This window comes from Struthio camelus, chromosome 3 (assembly GCF_040807025.1).
Source record: "Struthio camelus isolate bStrCam1 chromosome 3, bStrCam1.hap1, whole genome shotgun sequence".
Classification (NCBI taxonomy): Eukaryota; Metazoa; Chordata; class Aves; order Struthioniformes; family Struthionidae; genus Struthio; species Struthio camelus.
The window spans coordinates 34,657,446-34,685,274 of record NC_090944.1 but is presented as its reverse complement, the minus strand read 5'-3'; the positions used below and the strand labels follow the sequence as shown (position 1 = coordinate 34,685,274).

Here is a 27,829-nt window from a genome sequence, read left to right as displayed (position 1 = left end):
AGTTACAAGCCTTGCGTGCTACCTGTAAAAGCCAACAGGTAGGTTTCTAAACTAAACAAAAATTACTCCAATATATGATATTACTTACTGTAAAACACTTTTTATAATTTTGATGCATTTCCACATTACAAAATCTGTTTTGCATGTAAAACATGCCCTCCCAGCCTATTTATTCCAGGCTATGAAATCACTATATGAGCAAAAATCCTCAAAACGAAATAGGAGCAGATACAAGCCAAGGAAGGGAAATTCCATTTCTGTGTTAAGCCTTTTCTTCGTACATAGAGTGCATTTTCCTCCTCCCATTAATACTTTCACCATTCACTTTTCTACTCCACCTAGCTAGACAAAGGACAGACAGAAGTTCAGTGTAACTCTCCAAAATAAGGATATTTATCCTTTTAGTAAGTTAAAGCATAGTTGCAAGGCATCTTGAAAAGATTTCTCAGATAAAATACAACTAAGAGCAGATACTTCAGCATTATATGTGAAATCTACTGAAATATTGTTTTGAATAAATGAACTCGGAATAGGAAAAGCAAGGAGCATTTAAGCGTTTAACAAAAATCCTGGAGTAATTATTATAGTAGAGGAGATTATGTCAATGCTTCTATTACGAACCATTATCAGCTGAAATGCAACATGTCCAGAAGGATATTAAAACACATAAAAAAGTCCTTCCGTCCTTTAATGGACTACACAGCTTTTGCCATTACTATTTGCTACTAGATTTTATTACAGACATTAACACATACATCTCTGCCAATATTAGCAGCAGTAAGGTACAATACTTTTCTCGCCACAGCTGGAAAATCAACTCAAATCCTACTTAAATATTCGGGATTCTTCTAATACTATGCACTGATGAATGCTCTGCATTTACATGATGCCCCAGATGTCCTGGCACACAGACTGTGCAGCATTGCTCATAATAAAGCTATAAACCAAGCATAAGCCCTATGACGTATGACAATATAAATATACTGGCAGAAAAAAGAAGTTATGCCAGCAGAAGTGGATAAAAAAAAAATCAAGCTTGGTAGTCATATGTATAAGACGGTATATGCTTTTTTCCACGCAAGATGCCTCTTCAGATGTTTATTCTAGTTTGCACAAGAATTTTTGATCAGACCTAATGAACTAGGCAAGCCACAAATAAGTGATTTAGGTAATAAGTTTGACCCTAGGAAATTCTGTACTGTCTGAACAAAAAAAAAAAAAAAAAGAAACCACACCCTTTTGTTTAGTGCTTATCCAGTTTTGTTAAAGATTTTACAACAGTAAAATCCCCTCTTTCCATCTTCCGATGGGTGGGAGGGAGATGGAAAAAATAACCTTCATTTTAAACACAATATAACCTTTTATATAGCACATTTTGCCGCATTTTATATCAAATTTCAAGAACCGGTAATATTATTTTGCTTACCCAAAAACTACATTGTCAGCATCCTTTAACCGTTCTGAATAGCCAACAAAATTTCCAATATCTAGTCGATATCAAGATAACAACAGCTGGACTACAACAGGACTAATACACTAGAGCTACTGTGGACTGTAGCTCAAACTCAGAAGCGTTTTTGAAAAAACCTTGCTAAAGTTTCAAACATGAGAGATTTGCCATATTCCTGAGGGTGAGCTTACGGTGTTAAAGAGTCTTTCAGGGAGCGACTGCTGCATATAGTTGTATTTTCCAGCTATGAAAACAACATGGAGGACTCAACACATTTAGGAGGGCTGAAGTTGGTACATTGTGTACCCCAGCAAAACTGCACTGAACAGTTCTGATCTAGACAGTCCAGATCTTTTCGATCTTTCTACGAGGTATATACAATATCAGCCAAATACTTTCATTTACTAGGGACAGGTAACTTATTATTAAGCAGCTGATTAATTTATGCCAAATTTATACCCACTAAGCCCACACCAGACTTGAGGTCTGTGAATCCATGCAGCATTATCTCTCAGCAGGAGACAGATAACCAGAAAGGAGGCAGATCTCATATATCCAACTCAACACACAATAAATTTTTCTCCTGCCTCTTCCCGCACATATGCTAAAGTATATATTGTACAGTCTACCATATATACACACTAACAGTCCAGCCAGTCTATCAAATCATTAAACATTGCAGTGCTCGAGTGATTTAGGAATCCAGAGGTTCTCTGTTTCCAAGGGGGTTCTGTCCTCCATCCATTGCCTGGGAAGCCTGGCTTGAACAGGATGACTTTTGCCTCCATGAAAGCTCTCCCACCCCGCTATCCTCTCCCCGGCCTTCTGATCTCAGCAGGGGGAAGCTCTCCACTTTAATCGAACGCCTTACAGCGAGGAATTTACACTGCAAATATTATTTATTCGTCTTTGCAAAGGGCTCTTCAGCTGAGAAGCCCACTTGAGCGGGCCGAGTAGGCTGTTGCTAAGCCTGCCTCGCAGCCGTCAACATCAGCTCTCTACCGCACCCAAAGTGGTTAAAGTGCAGCTCCCACAGCTGTGCTTCCTTTGCAGGGAGCGATGGAGGGAGGAGAGTCCCTGCCTCCATTTCCACATTAAGGTCATGAAATACATACTGATTTGATAGGCTTGAAGGCTTTCCTGCTAGGCCAAAGGCTGAAATAATCAACCTCTTTCAGTAAAGTGTTACAGTTTCTGGGACACAATGTGTCAGGAGTCACACTGTTCCTGCAAAGTCTATTGAGATTAAGTGTTCTTGTACAGGTATACTATATTTCCCTCTTCTGGCTCTGAGGCTTGTATATCCTGAGGCTGAGAATATACAAAATATAAAAGATATCCTAGCTCTACGAAGAATCATCTTTACCGCTTTAAGGAAAGTCCACAAACAGATTCAGGATTGGTTTTTTTTTTTCCCCAAGAAATGTATAATGAAAAAGAAATTGAAGAGAGGTAAGTGTATCTCTTCCTCCAACCTACTGTTTTTCTATACTTCCCCTTTTCAAGGGAGGATAAGGGCAGGAAAGAAAAAACTCCCATAAAGCTGTGTTTCATGGATACATAAACCGTAGGGGTATTACTTAAAAGAAAAATGAGTTAGGACTTAAAAACAAGTTGCTTTTTGACCAGTTGATATGTGGTAGACCCCCACAGTCATTCACAGCTGCAGAAAGAACCAGCAGGCCGGCGTCATGAATTGCAAGTTGTAAACATGAGAGATGTGGGGGGGAGGGAGAGGAGTAGGGGGGGAAGAGAGAAAGAGAGGAGGGAAAAAAAAAAAAGATAACAGAGATTAGATCATAAGGAAACAATAGTTGCAGGTGACTTAAGTGGAACAGCCCGAGTTAGGCAAGTCATTTAGATTTCCCACCTCCTTTTACTGTAAGCGCCAATGAAGAGTTAAACAAGACTACGACACATTTTTATAAGGATTTCTGTCTTGGACCTCAAGGCTAGCAGAAATTTAATGCTTTTAGTTTGAGAAGCACGAAAAATATATTTTTTTTATAGTTATAGTTTATATCTATATATAAACGAGTATTTTACCTATGTAGCTGTGGGTCATAGATACTGTGTAAGTGTTGTAACAGCAAAAGTTATAGATTTATTGGATTAATTCTTTAATAACTTCAGAGTCAACTTATCTAATCTTCTTGAAGAAAAATCCCAAGCAACTCTGTGGACACAGGAACTAACAAAGGCTGTTTACTCTAATAGACTGGCATCTCATGAGCTGTAATCTATATTTTCCTGAAACTGGAGCATTTATATTATGTCACTGCCATATGGACTGCCTGATGTTTAATGCTTGAGCTGATACTTCAGGGGGGCCAAAGATTTCTGTCTCCAACTTGTCCCACTGCTTTCAAAAACAAAACAAACGCCTGTGAAAGAAGGTAAATATTTTCAAAAAAAAAAAAAAAACCTGTAGCCTTCTCTTGAATTTGGATGAAAACAGATATTGGGATCAAACTTACTAGATACAAGTAAAGAAGCATAGGGTTTTTTTAGAAAAAGAAGTAAAATCTAGCAGAATACTGTGATAGAAAACTGTGTTAGAAAAATCCACTTTCCTGTAATCCATTTAAGAATAACACCTTTTGAACTTCTCTAATTAGATTATTCCATCACGAGATTTCACTTACCTTCTCCTCCCCCATCACAGCCAGTACTTGCTTTTTTTCCTCATCTTACTTCTGCTGCTACAGAGAAAACTGACCTCTTCCTCCTCAGTCTTGCAAAGATCAAATACATTTGAATTTCAGTGATATATTTTCACAAAGTAACTGTTATGTCATTTCTTTAAAGTGCGCAAGAATTTCTAGAAGTCTATGGGATTCAGCAGTGCTCCAGAAACTAAAAGCAATTGCAATGCACATTACATATTTCCCTGATACTTCAGTCTGCATACTGATCCCATAAGTTCATGTTTATGACATGAATACGATACTGTCCTTAAGCACAGGACTTAAACTAACCTCAAGGGAAGGACAAGAGACAATACAAAGAGAAAACACACTACTCTAGAAACCCAAAAGGTCAAAAAAAAAAAGGGGGGGGCAATAAACAACCATTTGAAAAAAAATGAAAAATGGAAAACTGAAAAATTCTATTCTCTGCTATTGTGCAACAAGAGGACTCTGTTTTCACCAGGCCAAAACAAAACAAAAAATACATACTCCTGTTCCATTTTATCTCAAGTCATTCAGAAGTAATACCTTCAGAGTTACCTCATGGTAGCAAAGTAGTCATTAGTCTGATAGGGGGCTCAAACATAACATCATCTGTAACAGTGCTCTACCATCATATAAACAACAATAGTCTCTGGTGGGATATCTCTTCATTGTTAGATGCTCATAAAAATGGGCTACCATGAGTACACCCATAGAACGCTTTCTTGTATCAGATCTGCAGCGACCATGGCAGGAATAGGACAGCAATACTTTCTGTAAGTAAGAGCTCATCTGGACATAAAGCAATTCCGAATGCAAACAAACATCATCCAGCAGTTAAGTATTTTAACAAAAAGGTCAGTTTGCAAACCATATTGCTTCACAGCACATCTTGCTGGCTTCTGTCTTTTTCTTTCTTGCCCACTGAGCAAGAATTTGCACATATTTCTCAGAATTACGAGTCTTACTATATACCACCAGACCTGTACCAGAAAATGTGTCAGTGCAGTTGGTGCTACGCTGAGAGGAAAAGGATTTCATGGAGGACATCTCTGTTCAGATGCTGTGGAAGTGCATCAACAATAGATAAAGAAATTTGAGGTTAGTTCACCAGGCAAAAGGCAGCAGCTGTTAGATAAGAGAGAATAGCCCAAGTGGAACTGCAGGATAGGATTAGAAGACTTACAATGCTTCTGCCTAATTAGCTTATGTTCTCCGTGTAAAATAGCTGGGTCACCAGCCCAGACTGAATTGAAATAAGAGTTCAACCTTTCCTCTCAGTCACCATTTCCAGCTTGAAAACACTACATATTCAGCTTTTGGTGGGGGAGAGGCAGAAGGGGATCGCTACCTATTTTGTGGTCAAAAAGGAGGTAAGCGTACAGAAAGGATGACAGGTATGTCTCTGATGGCAGATAGCTGAATTAAACAGGAAATTGGTGTGTATGCACCAATATGAACAAGCATGCTGAAACCGTAGAGCATGAAGCAAAGATTACAAACCAGTCTCCTATTCCTTTAGCTTCCATTCTATAAATGGCAGAAGGAACACACTAACACATCACCTCCAGTGTGTTCTCTAAACCATTCCAAGGAAGCTTTAAAATGTTTCTTGGAATAAAATGTACACATCGTGCAATATGTAATGAACGTGGTATTCTGAGAATGGCTAGGACCTGTAAACAGACTTTTAATTTGGTTAGAGAGCAACTGAAAAGAATACTTCACATAAAAAGCAGTAATATCAAACTGCTTGGAAATGAGTAGAGTGGATAAATATTGTTGCTGTTGATTTCTGAAACTACCACGATACAGGTCGACAAAACAAAACAAAAATATCTAGTCTACAAATATAATCCATTCTGCAAGCAAGCAAAAGGTTTAAAAAAAAAAAAAAAAAAAAGGGCTCAGAGAACAGTCAGGGCACCGGGTGCCTGCAGTTGCCAGGGACTGACCTCAAAGATTTTGGATGCTGGTCAGGCTGTTAGCTTTTAGTAGCAGCCATCTTCTCCTAAAACTACAGCATTACTGCTGTTTGGATGCTTCTGTGGGACTTATCTGTATTTTCAGGGTAACCCTGAAGCAGCTTTTTTTTTTTTTTTTTAAAAACTTCTTTAACTACTTTTTTTCCACACAAATGATAGCATATTTTCCATAATGCATCAGTGTGTTCCAACAGAACTGTGGAAGAAGAATCCTGACGTCATGAGACCTGTATCCAAAATAACTACATTTCAATGCTGTCATAAACTCAGTTTAACTGTAAACTACAGAAATGAGTAGTACCCAAAATATAACGTAGCCAGAATCTATACCTACAGTAGGTAACAAACTGCGTGCCTTAAACTGGAACATTACTAACAACTGATATCAAATAAAATACCATTCTGAGGTTTTGATATCAAGCATCGTGCTGAGTCAAACATGGCTCAACGAGGTCTGCCCACACACAGATTTCTTCAGTAGCTGCCACAGCAAACCTATGACTCCTCAGTTCACAAAGTAACGAGTCACAGCTCCGCCAAGGAAGGAGTCAGCAACAGAACCAACATAATCCACCTACACAGGTCATCCAAAGCCATTTCATTCTTACATGACACATACACTTGCATCTTCTTCACTGTTTTGAGACTCACGGTTTGGACTCAAGAACAAACTGCAAGGTTAGGTTACGGAGTGTTTCCACAGAGGGAAAGCTAACCTGAATGCCTCTATCTGCTGCAAGTTAGACAGCATGTGCAGACACAAAACTGCAAAATCTGCTGGCATACAGCAATTATAACCTTGATGCTATGGGCTTACACGCCCAATGCGTGGTAAGCATGTTTAGCGGAAACAAAGAGTAGCAGAAGAGAAGCCTGCCAGGTTTTTAGCACAGAGAGCGAGCACACAAGCAAGCATTCGTACAAGCATGAAAGGCTCTTCTACACCAGCAAAAAGGTTAGAGTTCACCAGGGAGGGAAATGGACAGTGGGCCCATCCAAATGCAACTCCTGCACCTGGGAAGAGACCTGCCCACAAGTTTAGAAATGCCAAATCAGTTCCTAATATCCAGCAGCCACGCTTCAGTGTGAAAGCATACAAGGATTTATTATTATGCTAGCAGCTGGGTGAAGCAAGCTGCTGAACAATCTGTCAGAGGCTGGAAAAGGCAGAGAACATTACAAACAAAAACCCCAAAATTCACACCACATAAGTTATTAAGAGAAAGTCTGTGTGGGTAGCAATTTCTTTCAAACAGTTGAAATTAAGTTAACAACTTCAGGGCATTTAAAAGCACATACAGTATCACGAGAGAAACATAAATCCTCCAGGCTCCACTGACATAATACTTACCAAAGGCAAATAAAAACCTTCTTCTTGAAGAGTGGAACTAAAAAGGAGTGCAACGAGTCTGCTAAAACGTACATAATCCCAAACATCAGCATGCATTAAATTAACTACAGAAAGCTTATGTATTACCCCTCCCGTCTTGAAGAAGCTACAGAACAAGAAAAGTCATTAACATTTTAATGAGTCTGGGATGGCAGGGCCCTAAGCTGGAAGAATTCAGCTTCCAGGGGATGTGCAGAAAAAGGGAAACGGAGGGAGACAAAGTGACTCCAGAAAACCTCTGCGGGATGAACAGTATGGGTAGGAGCCTTTTAAAATTCGAAGCGTTTTCAAATAAGAGGCACAGATTTTTGAAGAAAAGGAAGCTTACGTGCAGTGCCAGCCAAGGCTCAAGAAAACAAACTGCAGAAATCTGAGCACATCTTCCCTCCTTCAGACTGCGCTTCTTTTCTAAATCACAGGATCTGCAGAAATTGAGAACTTGCCCCAGAAAATGCCCGCATGCCATGGGAAAACAAAGAGCACACAGGCATTTCTTATTCTGCCTGGAACAGTCTCTCTCTTGTACCACGTAAGAGCAAAGACTTGCACTGAAACTCTATGCAAAGTACAGGACTATATTAGAGCCATAGCCTAACTATGTACATTTGCTTCAGCAACCCGGTTTCCTTGCACAATTCACCAATGCTGTGAGAATCCGGAAAAGGATTTGTTTAAATTGAGGGAGGCTGTGACAGCCAGCAGTAGTTTTAGACACACAGCAGTTGAGCAGCAGACTCTCTCTTCTTCTGACTCTGTATGTCAGAGCAAGATGCTAGAGGGAATACTTTCAGTAAGTTCCTGAGTCTCAGGCACCCTTTGCCAGCAACTCAAAAGCTCAGGCATCCAGCATCGAAACCCTATGAGCCTATTTTCTTTCGTTTCCAGAAGGGGGAGTACGGTCAGACCTGTTGCACCAGTTTTTTGAACAAGCTAAGAGTAGGGGGCAGAGATAAACTGCATCACCAAATAACCTTTAAAGCGTTCAACACTGCTACGCCGTTTTCTTAGCACAGCTTTTCGGCCCTCTGATATTCCCATCCTTGAATCACTCGTTCAGCCTTTGCTCAAACAGGCTCCTCGAAACTAGAGAAGCACTGGTAGGAACATTTCTGATGAAATCCACATGAAAACACGGAATTGCAGAGACATAAAAAATAGCATCAATATGCAAACAACCTAGGAGAAGTTTAAGATCATATGGCTCCCTGCCTTCCCCAAATCCTTCCCCTTCTGCATCAGTGAGGCTCTCTTACCTTACCCCCTTTCCAGACACCCCCACAGTGAAAGGCAAGGTGACAGAAACACTGAGTTTATATCTGCTGAAAATTGTAAAGCTTTACTTAAAAGCATTTTCATAGTCCTATATTCAATTATTAACCAAAAGCTGCTTAAAAGATGAACTATGTAGCATACTGTTAAAATACACTAACTTATCTTGAGCATTTCAAAATACTTGAAAATTTAAGAAAGCCATATTCTAGAGTTTCCCTGCTTGCTTTTGTCTGAGAGCCCACAAACTGGAGATATATCTGTAGTGTAGAACACTGCATTGCACAGGCAGCCAGAGCTATCTCTGAAGAGTCAGCGGGGATCCTGCAAGAGCAGATCCCACCTCCAGAGAAGTACACCACCGATTCAGCCATACAGCTCATAGACCATCTCACATGGCTTCAATGATTATACATAGACCAAAGGATTACATGGTAACAAGAAAGGAAGAATAACAGGGAAATGGAAGTACTTTCTTCATTTAAAGCCCCTTCCTCCTCCTCCTCCTCCTGTGATAAGATGTTAAAATATGACTAAATATCACTAAATGAATTAATCTGTGGAGGAAAGAGAATGCCCACAACTGAAAGCAATTAGTGCACTAAAGCAGACAGCTAAAACAATAAAAAATACAGAACAATCATCTCTTATTTCCCAAGTTCAGATGTCACCATCACACTTTCCTATTCATGCAACATGCTGCATTTTGAAGAGCTGGGCTGTTTTTCTGTGTCTGAAAGGCATACAAAGGATTCCTAGTTTTTGCTAAGCCGTTTGTTACGCAGAAAAACAACTGATGAAGTGCAAACCACGGAACAGAAGAAACCTTCAGAACGTTGAGAATCTAACACATGGGAAGCTGGGTTCAAAATACAGCACTAAGAACCAAAAATTGTAAATATTCAAAATTCCACATGAGACTTTTCCCCTGCAGCACTCCATATGGTGTGTTCTTTTGCTTTTAATTTCAAGAGCCAAATGAGTTGTAAGACAACCACAACATGATTAAACAGAGGAAAGTAACATCAGTCGTCTTCCGTAATGGACCCTCGTATCACCTCACTCGGTGCGTTTTTTTTAATTTGAAGAGTCAAGTCATACAATAACTCTAACATGATTAAATAGAGGAAAGCCGTATCAGTCACCTTCTGCCATGAACCACAGAGAAGAGAAAATAACGCAATAAAATGGGTGATTAACGCTGAACTTTGGATCTAGGAAAGAAATTGCTTCCTGAAACTTGCGTTAGTCCAAGACATCACTTTAGAAAGCACTTCCTTGTGCAGTAACTTCTAATGACACATACGCATCCACCCAAGCATAAACATTCACACCGTCTGTTCTTGTTACAGTTGAGCTCTCATGCCAACTTTCAAGTCAGGCTGACAATAGTTCATATGGCTCTGATCCATCAGCTCTTTTGCAGCTAGTTATTCATTTCCAAAAAGAATTACTGAGCCAACACAGTATTTCCTTTTGTATAAGGTCTGTCACAGACAGCATCGATCTCAGCCAAACTCAGTAGCCAAAACACTGCATCAATTAATGCTCACATATTGCTAAAATGATTTAACTGACGTGTTTCTTCTGTCTCCCAGAGTACTTCTTTTCAGTTTTCTTCTCTTACAAGGTTTTGTAAACATGTATAAAATTCTATGGTTCACAAAAATTTTTCAACAACTGCCTAGAGACTTGTTACACTTCAGCAATTATACCATCAGATAAAGATGGCATTAAAAGCATTAGATAAATAAAGGAAAGATGCAAAGTTCAGGTTGTTACAGGACAGTGAAGCGGCCACTGAATATGCTTCGCTGGCCAAGAGTCAATGAGAAGCTAAATCGTAAGGCTTTCTTTTGAGTTGTTTTTTTCTCCCACTCTCTGGTATATCCTTCATTTATTTACGGGCATACACAACCTTGCTCTCTCCCACCCCCACTACATCACACCTCAGAAAGCATTTTGTGCAAATTCACTGAATATAAAGAGGCAAAAAAAAAAACCTGACAGTTGCTCTGCTTCAGCAACATTGATTTGCTGCTTCCAGACCACTGGGTCACAAGGCTGCTTAAAGGTGACCCACCAGGCCCTGAACATCTTTCAAAACTGCTAAATCCACCAGACCACAAAAAACAGGTAAGAATCGAGCCACTTTCACTTAGCGGCAACTAAAGCAAACAATACAGCAGAACGAAAAACCTACGTAGTTTCCAACAGAAATTTTTAAAATGCAGTTACCTCCAGCATCCTTTTTTGAACTGATCTCTGCAAGAGGCAAACAATGATTCTTTTTCTAAAAGCAGAACCAGGAATTACCTGCACTCTGTCTCTTGCTACTCACAGGTAAAGAGGAGAGAAGAGGGGAAGAACTGGGACCCAAGCCGGACTTCTAACCCCCAGGGCAGCCCTTTTTGCACAGAAAGGAGCTTTCTCCTCTCATTTTTTTTTTCCTTCACTTCTAGGCATTTAAGAGAGTTTGGAAGAAGAAATCAAGACATGACAAAAATGTACATGTAGTGTGACAGATATAAATATAAAAAACAGGATTTAAAGTGTTCTTTAAATTGAAAATAAAGCAGTTTCTCAGGCAGAACTAGAGTCAAGCAGTATTTTATTATTGTATTTTTATCACTGACTTCTCCTCTACTCTTTCTCTCCTCCCCATCCAGAGCTACAAGCAAATCCATGCATAACACAGAAAAGCCTTCTGTAGGACATGTATATAGCAACTTCAGAGACAGAACTCACAGTTTGATAGATCATGTCATATGACTGTATGGAATGAAACATTAACTTTTTAGCTTACCATTTCGAGATAAATCAAGTTCCACCAGCTGCATGAAATTAGCTATTTCTGGAGGGAGTCGCTGGATTTCATTATCACTAAGTCCTAGTTTCCGTAACTTTACAAGCTGGAAGAAAGGCTGAAAGAAAAAAAAAAATTCACATCAGAAAATTTTCATATAATTCGCATATAATCATGATAAAGGATAAGTAACAACACACTATAAAAGGTCTACTGGAGGCTGCTTTCAAGATTTGGGCTAATTGAAGTTATTGCTTAGAATCAGTTATGCAGACTCAGACTTCTTTCAGAACCGCAACAGAATAAACAACTTTTTTTAATTTTTACATGGAAATAGACTATTATCTGTATTTTACTTAAAATGAAAATCTGTTTTAAAAAAAGGCAACTGCAAAGTTAGCTATTAAAGATCACAGCAGACACACAATAGTGAAACCCAGAGTGCCTGCTTCAAAATTATTAATGGGGTGAGGCTACCCAGCACAGTAATTAAAAGCATCCTAATTACACACCTGGGCTCATTAGGAAGTTAATACAGAGAAACACTTCTAAAGGATGATCCAGAAAAGCCACGCTGAGGGGTTGTGAAGGTTTTCTTTTTCATGGGCAAGTGCAATAACCAATTAGGTTATAGAGCTAGTTTCCCTCAGGACTTCTCTTTTTCTGGCCTCATAAATCTCATGTTCCTGCCTGTACGGTGGCCCAGTTTCAGAAGGACTAATGAAAGTTGCAGGACACAATTTCAAGTCTTCCCAGCTTGAAGAGGAACCAAACCCAGATGCGTCTCTACGGTAAGGTTCTCTAGCCTCTCGAGTAGGTACAGCCACTGTTTCTGCAGTCTTTGTCCAAGAGCAACCAGAGAGAGACTGCACACCTCAGATGAGCAGAAAGGCTGCCCCAAAAAGGGCCTGCAGGTAGAATGTGACAATTGCTCAGTAGGCTGCAGCCAGGGCAGGCAGCTCATGCAATGCGGAGCAGCACGCTCACTTCAGCAACTCCCCCAGCTATGGATTCAGAGCACCTCACACCCCCCAGGGTCAAAAGAGCCATCAGATGATACAGGCCAAGCATGCAAGCTGCATCTGAACTGTGAGGCAGCTGCACAGGACTCAGGCACTGCAAGGCACGTCAACCCTGCACTACATTGGCAAACTAGAGGCAATGCTACCACAGCTCTCCTCCTCTTCCACACCGGCACTGGCATGAAAGAGGCTGCAGATGGCAGGGATCCGTGCACAACTCAATGCTGTTAGATACGTGACGTCTTGACTGTAACCGCCTGGACTCCTCAAATTTTGAGTTTTGCATCTCTGGACTGCACAAGCATTTTTACACGGCGCTTAGAACCGGTGCATCTCATTCCCTACAGACACCTGGGCATGCATGAACCTCAGCGTTTCTTCCACAGAAAGCTTTCAGGGCAACAGGAAGGTGATAGCAAGCTTTGGATATCTGTTTAAGTTTGATCATCTGGGCTCCTATCTTTTTAGTACCTCCATCCTTCCTTTTTTTTTTTTTTCTCCAGGTGCTGGAATCTTTGCTCTAAATGTCACTCATTTCTATGCTAGACTGGTGTAAAAAGGGGCAGCAAGACAGGCATCTTACTGGGACACGAGGCAAAAACAGTGTCTGATGAATCTGTGTTATGATATAGGTTTTGTCTTGGCTTGAGTGTCTTATGCCCAAGATTATAAAGTCTTAAGTGCAAGATTCTGCAACCTCAGCACCATTATTTCAGTATACATTTCTGTTCCTTGCCACAGAAAAATAAAACACAACTGAAATAAATGTGTTCTCTCTCAAAAACATAGATTCCTTGCAGCGAATAAAAAGGATGGAGCTTTGAAGAGTTTATAAATATTCAACAGTCAGAGAAGGCGTGTTTTTGAATCAGAATGCCCCCCCCACCCCACTGCAACGAATTAAAGGCCTCTGAGAAAAGAGGAGTTGAACTTTTAAGAAGAGGAAACCCCTCACAATTCCAAGTTTCAGGCTCCCTAAAAATACACGTTACAACTAAAATAGCCACAAATCTGAGGTTCTTTAATCCTTCTTCATCCTCACAAGAGCTGTAACCATATTTTCATTACATTGACACATTTATTTTATCTTCTAAAACAAAGGCAGTCCTTCTGCTAAATATTTGTTAATATGATTAAACTAAGAATCCATCAGAAGCTTTAAAAAAAGGACATAAAAATACTTTTGTTAAAATATAGTAGGAGTCCACTCAACTGAAAAGGTTGCAATCTGCATGCCAACGCTGCTCAAAGTAAGTATTTGGCAAAAAGTGCTGAAAAGGTATCTCACTGTATAGTTTTTCTCTGTCAGTTCTGGCTGCCAAACTGTAAGACAGTTATAAATATTGATGTTCTAATGCAAATCTTCTCATAAGCAATAGCTGTCCTTGCTAGAGATACTTTACAGCGGCAAATGAGAAGAGCAAGATGAGAAACAGGAACATGATTGAAAGACAACTGACTGAAATACAAAATGGTCATCAAAAAGCTATTAAGAGGTAGGCATCCCTAAGGAAGTTTGAGTTCTCACCTCACCCTCCATCAGTGTTGCATATTTTTACTGAACGTGCAACACACCTGTGCGCAACAAACAAGAAAACAAATCACATAATATTTAAAGACATTACTGTTTCTGTAACAGGCTACTTAAAGGAAAAATTAATTGGAAGCTTGTTTTCTATTTGCATAACAATTTTAAAAGAATGACACCATTGCCTAGATAAAATTGTAAGCTGCAGTTACGTGAACAGCACTCCTTCGAGCCTCTTGTTTTGTTTTCCCTTTAAACTACGAAACTAAACTGCTCCTGCATGCTTAGTGGATCCTACTCCCATTTGAGTTGTTATTCTTTCTTTTCCAAGGCACACTGTTAACACTCTCACAAGCTACTGGAGAGTCAAACAGCAGTTCCTTTTTGCCAAATTTGTTTTACCTGTCAAAAAGACCACAGGGAAGAAGAAGAATTAAGAGTATACTGAACAGAGTGCAACAACTGTAAACATGTATACCAATATTTGTTATGTTCTAAATCTATGTTAAGCATAAACACATTCCTAGTATAACAAAGAGAGGGCAGCTGCTATTTGAAAAGCTCTGACAGGAACCCAAGTGCAATATAGCAATAGCTGTTGTCTAGCTCAACCTAGACTAGAGCAGAACATCCACCCAGCACGCTGTAATAGCCGGTTTCGATTGCAGAACCAACTTATCTGCAAGTATTTTGGCAACACTTTTAACGTTGCTCCGTTTAGCCAGCCTAATTAAACAATGCTTCAATGATACAAATAATTCCATGAACATCAGCACTAAAGAAGCCTACAACCTTCTATTTACTGGCCATTTCCAGCCTCCAAATGAAGCTTTCCCGCGATCAAAGAATTTATAAAGGTTTCTCATATGTGATTTTCCTAAGAACACATCTTGAATATAGCCTCTCTCTCACGGGAAAACTAATCAAGTGTCTCTCCTCTACGCAACCACCTATTTTTTAAAAACCTTCTCTGTCAAAACTGTACTGATGTCAGCCAATGGAAGGAAAAAGAAGAGATGAGTGAGCAACCCACTGAAAAGTGCAGACAGATAATGATCCCAGTTTTCATTTTCCATACTTCTTGTTTGTTTGTTTTTAGAATTGCATTACAACTGGCACTCTTGAGTTTGAAGAAAAAAAAAAAAAGAGGTTAAAAAAACTAAGCCAACCTAGTCAGATTGATAGAACTCACGATTTTCTGGCTGGGCAAATGGACAAAACAATGCATATTGCTAGCTTTCTTTCAGTGATCCACTTCTTCAGTAAGAATATTAATGTACAAGAACCCTGGCCGAATAATACGATTACAAAAAAAAAGGCAAGAGAAATAGATGAAAGCAACAGGTAACTGGAATCAAAACCACAGGAGGGTACATGAAATACCTGCAAATAAAGCTGTTTTTGAGGAGCGACTTCTCAGCACTAGAGGTATGTCAAAGCAAAATTACAAACCCATTTTGGCATAGTTAGCATAACCAAAAGCTTAGTGTCATGAACAAAATCTTCCCATAAAAAGGTGACTACCAGCAGTGAAGAAAAACAAGATTAGAGACTCTAAAAAAAATCCACTGCCTGATTTTTAAGATGGGGCAGCATAAGCATCAGCAGTAAGAATGGGAGGGAGAGAAGTAAGAACACTGAAATTAACTGTGCTTTCAGAGTTGTACTATCACGGGACAGAAATGTACTATTTTTTGGTGCAGGTACTTCAGCTCTTGCCGACGCGCTTAAAATTTCTGAATACCTGCTCTTATGTCAAGATTCCTTTAGACACCAATAAGGATTTTGAACTCATGCATGCTGTCGCAGCTCTTAAGGTATTTAGTATTATATTCAAACAGTAGTAAGTAAGTTTCAAGATACACTTCACTACCTAGCCCTGACTCTTAAATCACCTCTAATTATTTCACTCATTTTCTAAACCTCTAACTGACCGGTTAAGAACGTTTTCCACATTTCAGAATTAAAAAGTGACACAGTAATTTAAATTTAGTTTAACTCTTATTTGCATTCCTGCTTCAAATCTTACTTGAGGCTTCGTTTTCTTCTCCTACATCATAAACAAAATAAATGGGAAAGCCTTCACTTTATTTATGCATTTCCATTTACCTGACCTGTTACCTGACTTCTTTCAGTACCTGGATAATTGAAGACACTAAATCGGTCTGTCCCCCAACCCTTTTATACTGCCTCAGAAAGACTTCAGAAAAAGTCATGTCTTTTCTGAGGCAAACAGGAGCAGCAGCTTCAACTTGTTTTTGGCAGTCTAACAAAACAGCTAAAAAGAGAGTGCATTAAATAACTTCACAACACAACAGACACAGCACAGTCTACCTCTCCACTGAAGTCTCTAGTTACTAGACTACAGAATGATTTGTTTTGGGCCCCCAAAAGATTGCTTTTTTGTCTGCACGTTTGCACAGCTTCAGCCAGACAAGAGGGGAAACCCAACCTTTAAGGCTGACATGCAGGACACTGTGAGGAGAACAAGGGTTTAAATCTCATTAAGGTAGAAAAAGCACAGCATTCCGGTGTTCCTGCTTCCTGGAGAAGTGTTTAATAATGACATTCATACAAACACATTCCCCATGTTTATGAGAACAGAAAATGTGAAGAGGGAAAAGCAAACATTTCCTCATTCTTCATCCCTCCCCCCTCCTTTTTTTTTTTTTTTTTTTTTAAAAGGAATGGAGGAAAGTCATCTATAGTCCACTCTGAAGGAATATCCATAGGGGAGAATGAACGCTAGGGATTCCAAGAGGAGAGACCTGTAAATGCCATATCTGCCACTGATTCTGGTGGGATTTCAGACATTTCTCCTACTCTCTAAGTCAGCCACGAAACTTAACAGCCTGGAGTTATCCAACAGCAGCCTACCAGAACCAAGGCCATTTTTACACTCAGGGCAAGTTATAACAGAGTTTCCTTTTCACTCGGGCAGTAAGGCACTAAGAGACAAGAGTTGCAAATAATTTTTAAGCAAAAATTCCTGTCTGGGATGTAATGCTGTATGTGGCTGTCTCAGAATCCATCTCAGTGCTTCTGGTCAGTAACATGAGCAGAAGCACTGGGGAAAGTGGACACCAAGAATATAGAGAGCAGACTCCCTCCTCTTGAAGCATTTCCTAACTATTTAATGAAATACTTATGAAGCTAGATCTTATCGTGGATTTATGAAGTGTGAAATGAGCTTCAGGCAGACGCCAGAGAAGTCCAGTATGGGGTCTAAGAGCTTGGCATCAAAAGGAAAGCCTCCTATCAACATCGGGATCCCCAAAGTCATTCCACCTGCTTTCAACCGTGAGCAGGCATGAGAAGAACGGGGTTTCACAAACACTGATTCCTTGTGTTCCTTCAGGACAATCATTTTTTAATTTTCAAATATGAACCGCTAAGCAAGATACCTAAAAGATTTCTGAGGGTAGGGACTTTTTAACAGTGCAGTACAGCAGGGTCATAATGTAACTGATGCCTCTAGACTCTAGATTTACTAGAAGCACTTCCTGGCTTTCCTCTCAAGCAGTGAGGCTCACTTCAGCAGCAGGTACCATACTGTGGTACACAGAAGTCTGCTCACTTTTCAAAAGGCAAGCCAGGAAACATACAATTGCTCCACACACCAGTTCCGCAATTTCTGTATTCAAGTGTTTCATGGCAAAAAGAAAACTTGTTATAGATTTTTAGCATGGTGAAAGATAACTTCACATGCCCAAATCACATGTGTAGAATAGGCTGAAACTGTACTTGGATCTTGCAGCATCCTGTCATCAAGTTTGACATCACGAATAGCAACGAAAGACAGCATCAGGGCAGACATTCAACAGAGGACACTGAGGCACAATTCTGTATGAAACATTAATGAAATGACTAAATGTCATGACAACAAAAAGGATTAATGAAAGATCACACAGTTCATGATGCAAATCCTTTGGGCATGTAACCTAAATGATGCATCTGACAAAGAAAGGGAACCAGACATTGCACCTGCTCTCTCTCCCTCGAGTGGATACTTTAAGCTTGACGCAAAGGATCAGATAGGAAGAAGGGAACAGGTGGAAAAGGGTCTACATGAGACAGCAAAGATTATAACTGACGCTTCTTAGAAGCTGGCATCCAACATCCACCTGCTTTGTTTCTTGCCCCTATTTTCAAAGCACCTACCATTTACTGAACTACATTCAATGATGGGTCAATTCCAGGTCCAGCTCCAGGTTGTTTTACCATTCCTTTTTAAAAAATAAACAAGGGACTATCCACACTTAAAAAAATAACATACCGCAGCACTGAATCACAATGCTGCTCTGCCAAGCAATGCACTGAACAGGTTGCCTCATGCTGTTTTCTGGTAGGGAAGGATTTACTTTGATGTCAATTAATCAAAGGCAATAAAGGTTAAAAGAGCATCTGATGCCATAGTCATCAGAGCACAGCAGAGGGAGGGAACAACTCTACCTTTTAGAGAGACTAGAAACCACGTGCAGGTTCACTGCTGTTAAACGTATTTGCTGCTTGGAGAAAGAAATTTTCTCACTAATAAGTGCACAGCACCATTTTTCCAGTACAAAAGACAAGGTTGTTGGCAAAAGGTAACTTTTTTTTTTTTTAAACCAACTGACGTAACTGGAAAAAATAACCCCATGTATACCATTACAATTTATTTTAGAGCAATGGATGTGTGATCTCTGTCCATGAGGCTTGTCTTATCCGTGTCTGCACATCATGCAGAGGAGGGGATGCTATCATTCTACTGGAACAATACACCCTTCACAGAAAAAAAGTGAAAGACTGTTGAGACATAAGCACCCTATTACCTTCTTCTTAAATCAGGAGATCTCAGCTGTTACTAAGCAAGATGATGGGACTACAAAAATTAGTGTTAAAAAATATATTGGATCAAGCAGGCTTCAAAAATATGTGCGAAAATCTTCTGAACAGTCTCATGGCCATTGACAGGGAAGTTAGATTCTGTAGAGGACAACGGAGTAAGTTCTTCCCCTGCCCCAGCCAGTTTGTGATCTTCCATATCTGACACCAAAAAGGCACAGTATTTTCCTCAAGTCTTAAGCAGTATAACAGAAAAATCTGGAAGCTAGCAGATAAACTAAGACCTATTTATCTAATGAAGAGCCTGTCTTCTCTGGAGCCGTCAGCACAGTGTTCTATATTTAGAAGGAGGTTAATACAATGATCCAATGCTACTTCTCAACAAAACCTCATTTATTTCAATAATTTTCAAATCAAGCATATGTTACAGATTTGTAATAATTGCCTGTATTCACAAATGGTTTTTTTACGAGAGAAGTATTCTCAAGACACTGAAATGAAAAGTTGCAGATTTTTTTTAAAAGTGTTTTATATAATATTTGTCATACTGAAAGCATTACTCAATCAAACTTTTACTAAAATTACCTTCTGTCTACATAGTCTTAGTACATACCATACTGTCTACACGTACTTCAGTTTCATAGTTGCATAACTAACTTCATGAAATTAACTGGAAATACAAGCTTGTTCAACTGCTACAGTGCATTTCATCTTCAAGCATTTACAAGACATGCAAAAACACCATGACAGTATCAGTGTTGAAAGTAAAAATTAAACTTCTGTAGGTGCATGAAAGGTGAAAAATCATGACTTAGTTCTATTTGTACCATTAAAGACTTCAAAAGCTGAAGACATGTGAAATCCTTGAAACGCTCTCCATAGAAGCATGGAGTAGTTGGGGCTGGAGGAGACCCCTGGAGATCATCTGGTCCAACCTCCCTGTTCAAGCAGGGTCAGCTAGAGCATGTTGCCCAGGACCCTATCCAGATGGCTTTTGAATATCTCCAAGGATGGAGACTCCACAACCTCTCTGGGCAACCTGGTCCAGTGCTCAGTCACCCTCACAGTAAAAAAGTCTTTCCCTACATTCAGACAGAACTGCCTGTTTCAGTTTGTACCTGTTGCTTCTCATCCTGTCACTGGGCACCACTGAGAAGAGTCTGGCTCTGTCTTCTCATTAGCTATTTATGAACATTGCTAAGAGTCTCCCCTCAGTCTTCTCTTCTCCAGGCTGGACAGTCCTAGCTCTCCCAGCCTCTCCTCAGAGGACTGATGCTCCAGTCCTTCAATCATTTTCACAGCCCTTCACTGGACTCGCTCAAGTAGTTCCATGTCTCTCCCGTACTGAGGAGCCCAGAACTGGACACAGCACTCCAGGTGTGGCCTCATCAGGGCTGAGTAGGCCAGAAGAATCACCTCCCTCGACCTGCTGGCAATGCTTCTAATGCAGCCCACGATGCTATTGGCATTCTTTGCCACAAAAGCACACTGCTGCCTTATGGTCAACTTTTTGTCCACCAGAAATCCCAGGTCTTTCTCTGCAAAGCTGCTTTCCAAAGGCTGCTGGTTGGCCCCCAGCCCGTCCTCGTGCAGGGGGCTTATTCCTCCCCAGGTGGAGGACTTGGCATTTCCCTTTGTTAACTTCATGAACTTCCTCTCTGCCCTTTTCTCCAGCATGCCTAGGTCCCTCTGAATGACAACCATCTAGTGTACCAGACACTCCTCCCAGTTTTGTATCATCTGCAAACTTGCCGAAGGTGCATTTGGTCCCATCGCCCAGGTCATTAACGAAGATGTTAAACAGACCTGGAGCCAATACCGGCCCCTGGGGTGCTCCACTAGTAACTGGCCTACCGCTGGACTTCATGCCACTGATCACAACCTTCTGGGCCCAGCAGTTCAGTCAGTTTTCAGTCCACCTCACCGTCTACTTATCTAGCTCACACTTCAGCAGTCTGCCCACAAGGATGAGATGGGAGACAGCGTGAAAAGCATTACTAAAGTTGAGATAAACAATATCCACGGTTCTCCCCTCATCCACCAAGCCAGTGATCTTATCATAGAAGGCGGGCTGCTTAAGCACTATTTCTGCTTTGTAAATCCATGCTTACTACCTCCAGTCACCTTCTTGTCCTCATACGTTTGGAAACGGTAGACAGGATTATTTGTTCAGTCACCTTCCCAGAGAACAACGTGAAGCCGACTGGCCTGTAGTTCCCTGGATCCTCCTCCTTGCCCTTTTTGAAGACTGGAATGACATTTGCTTTCTTCCAGTCCTCAGGAGCCTCTCCCAATCACCATGATCTTATGAAGATTATCGAGAGTGGCCTCAAAATGATATCAGCCAGCTCCCTTAGTATTCACAGGTGCCTCCCATCAGGTCCCATGAACCTCTGTATGTCCAGTTTGTTTAAACGTTCCTCTCCTTGTCTGCTCCTCAGTCACCTGCATCAGGAAGTTGTCATCAACACTCCAGAAACCTCCTGTTTGCTTAGTCCCTGCTGTGTTATCCATCCAGCAAATACCAGGGTGGTTGAAGTTCTCCGCGAGGTCCAAGACCTGCTAAGCTGAGATATCTTCCATTTATCCATTTCTTATATAATTTCTTTCCACAAGAGATTGCTGGTGAGTATCTCCATCGTGACAGGAACTAAAGCAGAAAGTTTTGTCTAAATTTCTAAGAAAAGAGGTATGGTATAGGAGGAACAGAGAGACCTTTTCTTAAGGAGCTTTCAAAAGTTTTCAGTCCTGATAACAGCACCTTTGATCTCAACACCACGCGTAATAAAGAGATACAGATTCTGCCTAAGTGGAACAGTATGCAGCAGCATACCATTGGCCTCTTCAGCAGAAACCAGGACACAAGAGGTGGCCAGCGCTTAACTAGCTCTCTAGGGGAAGTGGTCTCACATCCACCAAGGAACTCTACAGAGAAGTACTAGCATATAACACCAAGAAGGAAAAGTACAAATGACAGATATGATTATAGGTAAGCTCAAACAGACAAGTGAAATGATTCAAAGTTACATCAGATTAAGCGTACAAGTGCTGCGTGAAAATAATGGCTGAAAGAAGCTCAGCAAACTCGTAAGCCAAACTAAGTGCATAAACAAAATTTTGTGGGTTTTTTTGCCATTTGAAGTTTCTACATAAGCAAAGCCTGTTCCAAATCTCCCACAGGAAAGTGGCCTTCATCCCTTGAGCAAAACAAATGAATAACAGCAAGACAAAACAGCAGCAAGGCAAGAGTTACAAGCTATTTCCACTCCTCACCAATGCAGAGAATGCTAATTATTCAATATAAAAGCTGAAATATAATTCTACATACAAAGGTTGATAAGAAATTTCAATTTTCTACCCCAAAAAGTCAATGCAGAGATCCAGTTTTCTACTGCGAATCCATGCAGAGCGCAATTAAGCTGACAGGATGTACTGGCCCTTAAATTATAATGTACAGGAGTAGGAGACTACAGTTAATCAACTCGAGACTGATCTATAGATTTGAAAGCATCTCACTTTTTTTTTTTCTTAATCTGACACTTCTCACTAGAGAAGCTATTGAAATACATCATGCAGAATGTGTTATTTTCTTCTGTCAAAGCAATTTTCCAGAAAGCCTACTCTTCAGTGAGGTATAGTTTTTGACCTGTAACAAATTATATACTACACACTAGAGCTTGAGCTGAAAAAGCTTTCAAGTCCTCACTCATTCCTATCAGGGAAATAAAAAAAGATCCAGGTTTAGAAAAAGCACAAACTATATTTTTAAGTCAGTCTCTGTGCACACTGCTGTGAACATGTACTGTGTTTTTCCCAATCAAATCATATACACCAAGTAGTCAATGGAAAGCAATCAGGCTATTTCACATCCAACAGCTGGCAAAAGACATCTCCTTCTCTGCTTCATGGCCATTTCTTTTCAAATCTTTTCCCTTCTTTACCCCTCTACCCCTTAGAAAGAGATGGAGAATTACGCCGTACATTTTGGTCACCCAACACAACCGCAACAACAACAACAAGCTACTCTTTCAAAATAATTCAAGACCATTATTTGTTTGTGCTCTCCTAGGGATAGTTCAGACGCCTCTGATAATGTACAATGCAACAATATTGCTCAGCTAGGTCTTTCTACTAATCCTTTCCAATCCACACAGCAATGTATTAAGTTGTTGGGTTTTTTTTTTTTTGAAAACGCATATTCTGTGGTCTACTGTCACACCAGAATAGCAAAGATTTTAAGTACATTAGCAATGACTGCAGATTAAACCAAGTCTAAGACTACTTCTGTACCTTAAAACAATTCAAATAATATTAATAGCTAGCAGTTGAATTAGCAGAAGACAGTTTAATTGCATTACTTGCGTTGACTAACAACAATTCTTAAGAATGGCATGAGCATTTCTGGGCAGAAGGACTGTCCCAGACTATACAGTGAGCTTTCAAGTGAACACAACGTTTTATCTTAAGAGTTCCAGAAGCAGACTGGGAGCTCTCTGCAACCAATTAAAGTATCTATAGGTCTGTTTTAATTTATATCTGCTTTTATTTCACTGCAAGCCTACACAGCCATTCCCAAATTTTAAAGAATTCCTGCTCCTAAGTAATTAGGTTGTTTTTTTTACTGGTATACTGGAACAAACTAATCAGAGAACTCATTTTCATTGCTATTTAATAGAAATGGAGGCAGGGAGAAGCAGGTGAGAAGGGGAGAAATGCACGTATCCAACAGAATTTGCCTCACTGACCTGAGGGAAAACAGCTGAACCTTTCTGCAATTATTATAGCCTCCAGATCTTGTTAGTACACACCACTAGGAGGAAACCAAGTATGGCAAGCCCAAGCGTTCCAAGATACTCCATGAACCACTTACTAATGTTTATCTGCCTCAGAAAAATTTAAAGGATGAAAAAATTCAATGACTGGATGGAGAGCAGATGTGTCTGGAGGAAAAGCCATCATCAGTGCCCCAGACGTGCTGCGCGGCAAAGCTGAAAACGGAATTTGCCGAGATCTACTTGATTTCAGAGAAACATTCAGATGTCTCCTGTCTGTTGTAACAGCCGTTCCAGACTGGACCTCCCTAAGTGAGGATGATGAGGTCTGAAGTACCAATGAAAAATGAAGAGCATGGCAAGAGAGTTTTAATTCTGTTCATCCTACAGCTACTGTGGCTTTTACTCGAAGTGACAGACTGCAGAGGGATTCTTCTTCCCTATTTCACAGGGAGCCTTTACAGTACAAATTTCTTAAAGAGGATCACAAACTTCTCAGTGACAGGAGCTCTTTGTTAGCATTATGGAATATGTTTTAGCATCAGCACAGTCTATGGATTATTCACCAGCCATCAGCACAGATTATAGTGAACTTTAGGAATTCACCAAGTACGGAAACACTTCTAACTCGTGTCGTTGGCATTACACATGTCCCCTAAATGCCGGAACTCAGCCTAGCAGTGGTTTGATTTCGTGCTACTGCCTTTATGCACATAGAGAAGAAACTTTAAATAGAGGTATAGTAAGATTAATATAATGCACAGCACTAGATCAAGGGCCTAATGATGGTTTAGAGCTATGCTACCCTAAGAGCTTGTTAATCAGACTCCTTCATGATCTCCTTAGTGTTTTCTGTTGAAGAGGTACCATGTATCCCTGCTTGTGGTACTTATTTCCAATTGTGTGTCTGTACTTTGCATCACACTGTCCTTTTAATATTAAGGAGAACAAACACTCTGTTCTGTAGAAAACTTAAAAACAGAGACCTTCCATTATTCCCCTGAGCGAGATTCCTACAGTAAAAGATTTAAAAAAAGCTAGTAGAAATTTTAAATGAGATCTTTTTTGATGAAATTGTAATGTCTGTCTCCAGCTTCAAAAAAAGAGGAGAGAAGTGGTGTTATCACATGCAGGATTGCATCTGGGTTTTTTTATAACAGAAATATCTACAGATTCAAAACTTATCTGAGATGAAGACACCATATTCCATTCATCAGAAATCATTAATAAGGAACTGACAAGGAAAGTTCATAGGTCAGTGCATGAAGCCCTAATAAAAATGCCTTGCTGTGTTGCTGACAACGCATAATGTACAAGTAAGTTTCTGCAGCTGTATTTCATTGGAGTCCTCCTAGTCCAGCTAAAAATCCACAAATATATTCCTACAGTATATTTAGGCATTCCTGTAATCTGATCCATCCACATGATCCATCCATAGGAAAACTCTTCTTTTTTGCTTCAACTTTTGCTTGTTTCTACTCTAATGCCAAGGAGACCTTTTTTTTTTCCTTAGCTATTTTCTACGTGTGTGGGACTTTATATATATTCATATATAAGTACGAGATAAACTTCTTAGTCATCACTTGACAGATGAAATAGCCTATTCCATAAATTGCAATTCAAGAAAGAAGAGAAACAGTGAATAAGTGTAAGTGTACCCTATTTACAGAATAAATAACTAATAATATTATGAATAATAGACACCTGCATTCATCATCTACACTTTTACAAAGCAACAACTGGGAGAGAGGAATGAAACAGGGAGCCATAAGTCTCAATGAGACTTAGGTCAAAAGCTCATTCAACATCCCGAAATAAAAAGCATGCAAGTCTGAAAGCCAACAGCAAGAAAGAAGTGCTGTACAAAAAAAGACTCAAGCATTTGGTCTTTACACAAAGCCAGCAGAAACTGCTGGAAGTAAAAACAGCACCCACACTGAGGCTATGTAAACTATTTTTCTCTACTTCAGAAGGATACAGAGCTCACTCACAACAAGATATAGACCTGTTTCTAGTTTTTTCAAAAGAAAAAGCCAAATTTAGTAAGTCATTTCAATTAAACATCTTTACTAGTCTCTACTTTTCCATCACGATTACTCGTATTACCTAGAGTGAAAAAGAGTTTATGTAAGAGAACTGAGTGGGGGTGTCGGGAGGGGGGGGAATAACACTATTTAACTTTTAGTATGAACAGACTAACTTTGATTCAGGAAGAAACAAAGATGCTTTTGAAATTTTTTCTAGGTAGCAAGTACAACTGCTCAGATTCCAAGTTCCTTAAAGTTCACACATCTAGAAGCTGTACCTTAAAAATATAACTTCCCCTTTAGTGTTAAATCCCACTGACTGCAACTCACAAAGGCTCCTGAGCTGTCCAAACCTAAAGGGGAACCACTGAAAAATGCCTTTGGTTTCTCAAGTCAAAAGCCAATCATGCCTCCTACTCATGCTGCAAATGCTTGTGCAGCTGGACAGTACTTCATCAGAATTAGTCTGTACTAAGAGTTTCTCTAGTTTTTGCAAATCACCCAGGGCAAGTCACACTGGTCGTTAAGACCTACGCATTTCAAAACTGACTAATGCTAGGAAGTTGGACTGAAAGCAAAGCTACCTTTGACAACACTACCAAAAAAAATACACAAAAGCATACACAAAAATCTGGTAGAGCGTTACACAAAAGAAGCAAAACACCAACAACTTTGCAGGATTTACACCGATACAAATAAAAAGCTTATTTGCCCCTTTGTTTGCATAACAAAGTTTCCAGAAGTAGAATACAGGAATGTGAATATGGTTATCTATAAGAGAGATTTTTTTCCCTGTACAGAGCAGACAATATCTATTAAAAGAGGAAAAAGGGGGCGTGTTTAATACTCTTCAAGGTCTTGCAATTCCAAAGACCTGAATGTTAGTCACAACATATATTCACATCCTGCGAATTCCGGCCTAGCTCTTACGCCCTCAAAAGGGTAGTTTTACTCCCGCAACACTAGGATTTTGAAATTTTCCTTCTGAAAGATCATTTACGCCAAATTTAAACGATGATAAAATACCAAGCACTAATCCAAGACTATGACTTTTCCCTTAACTGCCGAGTTTATTAAACTTGCTTGAGAGCTCCACCTGCGCTACAGTATGTGAGCAGACTGTAACGCTGAATGTACATTCAGAATCGAGAGCCAAGATCAACTGAAGTACTCCCGTTTGTCTAGAAACCTCCAGCGAAGGCTGCCAGACCGCCTGCAAAACCCCAGGTCCAACACCACCGGCAGTATCACAGCGGTAATAAGAAAAAAACCTCTCCGAAGAGGGCTTCGTGTGGCACTTCACGTTAAGGCACGGCCTCCCTGGTCACACCAAAGGAAACACATCGCTGGAAAGCTCTTCAGACACGACGGAAACACAAACCCACGCGATCATCACGCAGATCAAACAAACCCGCCCACCTGCCGCGCCAACCGGCCGCCGCAGGTCCGCACCTCCGCGCTTCCCTCCCCGCCGCGGGGCGCCGGGCCGGGCCGCGCACGCCGCCGCCCCCGGGCACCGCAGCTCCTCTCCGCCCCGCGCGACGCAAGCGCTTCACAGCTGCCCCCTCGCCTGGAAAATAAACAAATACGCATGTGAAGGTGAGCGGGACCGCGCGGGCTGCCCTGGGGCGCCCTCAGCCGCGGGGCCGGTGGCCGTTTCCCCCCCCCGGCCGCCTCGCTCCGACACGGCTTCACGGCCGGCCCGGCCCGGCCCGCTTTGCCACGGCCCAGCCGCCCGGCAGCGCCTCGGCTCGGCGCCCGCGGGCTGGCCGCGGGCTAACGGCCGCGCCGCCCTCGCGGCCTGGCCGGGCGGGACCCGCTGGCGGCAGCGGCGCCTCGCGCCTCAGGCCGCCGCCCCGCCCCGCCCGCCTCACGGCCCGGCGGCGCCGCGGCGGGAGCGGGACACCTGCCGCGGCGGCTCCCCGCCCTGCCCCGGCGGCAGGCGGGGTTTCGGCGACGCAGCAGATCTGGAACCAGTTCTCCCCCCCCCCTCCCCGCCCCACGCCGGGGGCGGGCGGCGCAGCCCCGGCCAAGCAGCGAGCGGCCGGGCCGGGCTGGACCGGGGGTCCCGGCGCGCCGCCGCC

The 27,829-nt window shown here is 41.1% G+C and overlaps 1 protein-coding gene across 10 annotated transcripts in view; it reads right to left on the bottom strand.

Annotated features, from left to right (window-relative positions):
• The window catches only part of LRRC1 (leucine rich repeat containing 1), a 102,980-nt gene that overhangs the window by 74,907 nt on the left and 244 nt on the right, over positions 1-27,829 (bottom strand). For 9 of the 10 annotated variants that reach the window (XM_068937390.1, XM_068937380.1, XM_068937384.1 and 6 more), the window contains exon 2: positions 11,573-11,690. In XM_068937390.1, the coding sequence (XP_068793491.1) occupies positions 11,573-11,690 (118 nt within the window). Of the gene's footprint in view, positions 1-11,572; positions 11,691-27,197; positions 27,403-27,829 lie in introns of those variants that run through there. The other variant, XM_068937381.1, reaches the window with a different exon arrangement.